Source organism: Charadrius vociferus, unplaced genomic scaffold, assembly GCF_000708025.1.
Source record: "Charadrius vociferus isolate BGI_N301 unplaced genomic scaffold, ASM70802v2 scaffold342, whole genome shotgun sequence".
Classification (NCBI taxonomy): Eukaryota; Metazoa; Chordata; class Aves; order Charadriiformes; family Charadriidae; genus Charadrius; species Charadrius vociferus.
This window is the reverse complement of record NW_009647231.1, coordinates 728658-734657: the sequence shown is the minus strand read 5'-3', so window position 1 is coordinate 734657 and position 6000 is coordinate 728658. Positions and strand designations below refer to the sequence as shown.

Here is a 6000-nt window from a genome sequence, read left to right as displayed (position 1 = left end):
ATGAGTTAGGAGAGCAAACTGACTGTACAGCACTCTGAGGGACTCCTTTGATTTATTTCAGTGTTCTCGGGATCCCCATGGAAGGGCCTAAAGGAAGGATAATAGGAAAAGGGAAGAGGACAGCGACAATGCAAAGTTTCTTCAGTGTCAATGCAGGGGCAATGATGCTGTGGCTGTTAAAAGTGGCTAGGCTAAGTTTTCCCAAGTGCTATCAAACTTCGACAGTTACAGCAACAGAGAATAATGTATGTTTTTAAACACTAGAAGGAAAAGTCTAAAACAAAGGTGGATTTCTTCCTGTCTTGTTTAATTATTCCTTCTTCCTGTGAGCCATTAGGAGTACCAGATTTAGCACAGGTTTGTCAGTTTTGGAAAAAATGAACGATCCCTTCTTATCTTAAATTTGTGTCTGAATAGTTTATTTTAATAGCTTAATTTGTGTTTCAGCTGTTGGGTTTTTTTGTTTAACGGATAAGATTGTGTTGCTCTGATAGGGATTGCAGTCTTGACTTTGGCTTTTCTTTGCTCCTTTCTTTTTTCTTTTCATAGGTCATGGGAATAGAATTCATGGTTATGTTTAGATCACTCATTCACTTCTTTCTTTTTTAGTTTTTTAAAGCTCTTTTATGGTTTCCCATCCACTGTTTTTTTTGGCAGAGGTTTTTTTTTTTACTGAAAAAAGCTAAAAGAAAAAGTTCCACAGTAGCTAGGTGCCATATAAAACAGGATCCCACACCTATAACCTAAATGGCCAAAAATTATAAATACCTACCATTAGAAAGCTTATTTTTAAAGAAATTTGGAAAAGAAATATTTTATTACAACTTAAAATCTTATAACGTACAGTATGTGTTAAAATGGGATTTTACTTACAGAAAAAATAAGTAATGGGACAAATGTAAAATATTATTTGGACCTGGCAGCTTTATACTGGTTGAAAAAGTGTCGTTTTGGTTTTCTGGTATATTTTAAGTCAGGCTATAATTTTAAAGTGTGGAATTAGTTCCAGCATATGCCATTTAATTAATCATTTAGTTTCAAACATTCTTCCTTGCCTTGAGAAATGTAGATACTATTTATATTAAATTAAGGAATGAAAAATTGTTCTTAAAAACTAAGTTTTTTTAAGAACAAATATTTTTTGTGAAGTTATCAGATAAGCTAGGTGGTCACACTGATTTAGTTTCTGTAGAAGCAATTACAAAAAGTTGCTTTGTGCCATCACTTGTTTGCTGATGAGAAATGAGTTGTGTCTGGCTATAAGATACTTTTCATACCATATATCCACTTCCTTATAGATGCATGTTGGGCTTATGTTTGAGGGGCATACATGCATTTTTCTGATATTTTTAATCCATTAATTTTCATAGTAGGAAACTAGTGATAGGAAGATTCCAGGTTGCCAGTAGTACTGTCAGTTAATAATCTGGTGCAATTTAATATCATATATTTAGAATTGTGGTACTGCAAAGCTATAAATAAAGTATGTCTTGAAAATAAGGAGTAATGAAAGCTTTGTAGTTCATGTATCTTTTCATATGGTACTCCTCAAATGACTTTTCATCAGTGTGGAAATAATCAGAAATGCAATTTAATATTGTTTGCTTGGAAGATGGGACACTAAGTTAGGCGGGAGTGTCGACCTGCTGGAGGGTGGGATGGCTCTACAGAGGGATCTGGACAGGCTGGATCCGTGGGCCGAGGCCCATGGTATGAAGTTCAACAAGGCCAAGTGCCGGGTCCTGTGCTTTGGTCATAACAACCCCGTGCAGCACTACAGGCTTGGGGAAGAGTGGCTGGAAAGCTGCCTGGCAGAAAAGGACCTGGGGGTGTTGGTTGACAGCCACTGAATATGATCCAGTGGTGTGCCCAGGTGGCCAAGGCGGCCAATGGCATCCTGGCCTGTATCAAGAATAGTGTGATGAGCAGGACTAGGGAAGTGATTGTCCCTGTGTACTCAGCATTGCTTACCTCAAGTACTGTGTTTGGTTTTGGGCCCCATACTACCAAAAAGACATTGAGGTGCTGGAGTGTGTCCAGAGAAGGCCAACGAAGCTGGTGCGGGGTCTGGAGAACAAGTCCTGTGAGGAGCAGCTGACAGAATAGGGGTTGTTTGTTTAGCCTGGAGAAGAGGAGGCTGAGAGGAGACCTTATTGCTCTCTACAACTACCTGAAAGGAGGTTGTGGAGAGGTGAGGTTCAACCTTTTCTCACTAGTAACGAGTGATAAGACAAGAGGAAATGGCCTCAAGTTATGCCAGGGTAGGTTTAGATTGGACATTAGGAAAGTCATTTTCACAGAAAGGGTTTTTAAGCATTGGAACAGGCTGCCCAGGGAAGTGGTGGAGTCACCATCCCTGGAGGTATTTAAAAGACGGGTACACGTGGTGCTTAGGGACATGGTTTAGTGGTGGTTTTGGCAGTGTTAGGTTGATGGTTGGACTTGATGATCTTAAAGGTCCCTTCCAACCTGGACAGTTCTATGATTCTATGATTCAATGATTTGCTTTTATGAGAGCTGACTTAAAAAGCATTTAAAATACACTATTCATTTTTTAAAACTCCAGATCTGTAAGACGTGAAATATAAGGGATATGTTTTATTAACTATTGTTTACAAGCATGCACACCATTAAAAAATAAAACTAATTTTTCTTCCACTTCTTTCAGGAAAATGTACTTGTCTAAATAAACTACAGTTTATTACATGAATGTCTTGATTCATTTTCTTGATTAATACATGGAGTATGTTTAATCTTGAGTGAGAAAAATGTAAGAATATCTTAAAAAAGGCAGTTTCTTTTGTGAGGGGAGACTAAAGAAAATGAATGCTCAAATAAAGGTCTTTGACCTTTGCTAGAATAAAGATTTTCTTTTGAAAGAAAATTCTAAGTATATTAAAATGTTACACTGTACAGAGAACTGGATATTGCTATATTTTTGAGGACAGATTTGTGATTAGTCTTTTCAAATATGCTGATTACAGTGTTCAGTAATTCAAGTTCACTTATGCTTAAGATTGTGAAGTTGCATTTATCAGAATGCTGAAATTTTCAAGATTTGGATGGTTTTAATATGTCAGTTATTCTGCTAATTCCACCTATTGAGTCCCTTGAGGTAAGTTTAAGTTGCAATAATAATGGATGACTAACATGATCATAAGCCTATCAATTTGTGATGCAAATGATGTTTTTACATATACACACAAAAAGAAACACCATAGAAATCTTAGCCCCAATTCTATATTCATATAGAGTTGGAAAGCTTGCAACTCACGTACTAAGAAGTTAAGATACGTAAAAAAAGAGTGCTTGTGCATCAGTTTAACCCCTTTGTTGTTTTACTTTTTGTATGAACTGTATACCTAATGAAGGCAAAACCACAGTCTAAGCCAATTTCTGCAATAAAATTAGAAAATAACTGCTGATCAATACAAATTATTTATATATTTCAGATGGCAGATCACAACGAAGTAATGAGGGGCATTGAGCGGCATCCTGGAGTCCAGTATCCTGTTCTCACGCCTAATCTTCACGGGTTTCATTCTGCCGTAAGTGCCTTCATAGAAGGTATCCACAATTACTTCTTTAATATTTCAGACCATTTCAGTTCATTACCATAAACTAGATATTAAATGTCATATATCCTGTCCTGTTAGAACTAAGCTATAGTTTTTTTAATGAAAATCTCTCAGTTTTTGTTGTGAAAAATGGGCAGATTCACAGAGGGATGTTAAAAGATCTATATGTTTGTATTTTAATGGAAGTATTGATCACAGTGTCTTTGCAAGTTCCAATAAATGATGCTTGTGTGTAAAGCGAAAGACAGTTCTTCCTCCTTCTTTGACTTGTTGACCCTAGGAAAGTTTGTGAAGAGTGTCTTCTTACTGGAAAGTAGTGAAGAAGAATGAGGAAAGAGTCAAATAAAAGTGCTTTATAAGAATGTATTAGATTTCTTAAATTCTGCATTTCATTTTGGTAGGGTTTAAATTGTTTTGGTTCCTACAAAATAAACATTCAAAGTTACAGACTCAAAGTGTTTGGAATTGCAAAAATGGAGTGGTTCAGTCTTAAAACATATACATTCGTAGTCAAATCTTTACTTTTTTGTTTTCTGAAAATTTTTCTTGCTTCTATGCTTTTGTCTTGATATAAGACAAAGCATATTTGGAAATCACACCGCTTGCTGGACATTTGTAGTATAGTCTATCATTCAGTTTCTATAGTGCATATAAAATCTCTCTTAAAACAGAGTTCTGTACATAGGCAAGTTGACTATCAATAGTCAGATTTATAGTGCTGCAACTTTGTCTGCAGTGGTAGCTTGTATGAGTTTAAATCTGCTGTATCTCTATACTGTATTTAGTGATATAATGAAAGGAAAACAAGGCAAAAATAGTTGTAGGTGATTGCTGAGTTCTTTCTTGCTGCTATTTTTTTTCCTTCGTTTCATTTGAAAGGGTTTTTGTTCCTTTAAGGGTTACTGAAACTTAGACGTTATCCTGCAGAAGCAGAGACTAAAGGGAAAAGCTTCCATTCTTTTTTCATAGAACAAGAATATTATTCTCACTGGAGAATGCGAATTAATTAATTAGCTATTCTCATAAACTTAATTGTTTTCTTCTACTATCATTTGGCTTTCAGCATTCTAGTTTGCGTCATGTTAGTTGATTCACTAAGTACTGAGGTCCTGAGCTCAGGCTAATTGCCCCTTCGGTGAAGTCACCACATTTACACATTTTCTAGACTGGTATTTGCTCTGAGACTATTTCTCAGCAGACTCTCACATACGCATTTTCCATATTATCCATATTGACTATGACACCAAGACCAATGGAGCCCTTGATCCATTGGTTGGCTCTAACAAGGAAATCCCTGTTGGTTATTGTTGCTGCTCTAGGCACACGCAGGCACAGAGCTTTCCTAAGCATGAGAATGACTTCCTGGCATTCATGAAGAACAGGCTTTGTACAGAGGGTGGATATTTCAGAGCTGTTACACGATCTTTTCCTTTTCTGAAAAATGAACATAAGTATCAATCGTTGTTATTTTCATGGTTGATTCATATGATTTCCTACATCTTAATACCTTTATCATTTATCACTTTAAAAATACGTTTATCTAATTGCTAAGAAGAGGGAGGAAATATGCCATTGCGAATGAACTCAAAATTTGATTCAAGCTGTTTGTAAGCAATAGATTAAAAAAAAATTGGAATGAAACTTCTATTTTAGATATGGGTGATATAACGTACTTTAAAATTCTAGAATATCATACAGAATTAAATGCTCAATCTAATTTCTTAATATAGTGTTATGATTCTGTTTTATTGAAATGTATTTTTCAGATTGCAGCAGGGGCTACAGAAGTCTCAGTATTTGGTGCAGCATCTGAATCTTTTAGCAAAATGAATATTAATTGTTCAATTGAAGAAAGCATAGAAAAATTTGAAGAAGTTGCTAAATCTGCAAGGAATATGAATATTCCAGTGCGTGGGTAAATATAAATATTCTTAAGTAATACAGAATTATTGGAGTCGCTGTTACAGGGTTTTTTTTTTGTATGGGTAGAAAAGGATATTACCAAATTTTTACATTTTAGATGAACTGAAGTAATAGTCTTTATTGTGATTTTTTTTTTAAAGGTTGAATATATTTAGTAATTTCACTCTGTGTTTTGTAACTACTAATGGTGACTAGTTTTCTCTGGAAATTGAAAAAAAAACCCAAAACCTGTGTGTATAAACATACCCATTTTATTATACAGATGTATTTTTATCATCACAGATGACAGAATAAAATTTATTTTGTGCTGCTGAGAACTCATTATACTGTTGCCTGCACCATAAAAAATACCCTGCATACTTTTATTTTATTATATTGTTGATAATATATCACTTCATACACTGTAGAATCAAGGTATAAAAGTGATAGAACAAATTTACTCCTAAGAAAAAAATATTCTTGATGTAAGTTATTCCGAAAACTCCGGGCATTGAAGAGT

At 35.0% G+C, this 6000-nt stretch overlaps 1 protein-coding gene across 1 annotated transcript in view; it reads left to right on the top strand.

The window, feature by feature from the left end:
* The window catches only part of HMGCLL1 (3-hydroxymethyl-3-methylglutaryl-CoA lyase-like 1), a 59685-nt gene that overhangs the window by 4680 nt on the left and 49005 nt on the right, over positions 1–6000 (top strand). The window contains exons 5-6 of the mRNA XM_009879840.1: positions 3453–3548; positions 5345–5493. Of these exons, the coding sequence (XP_009878142.1) occupies positions 3453–3548; positions 5345–5493 (245 nt within the window). The remainder of the gene's footprint in view (positions 1–3452; positions 3549–5344; positions 5494–6000) is intronic.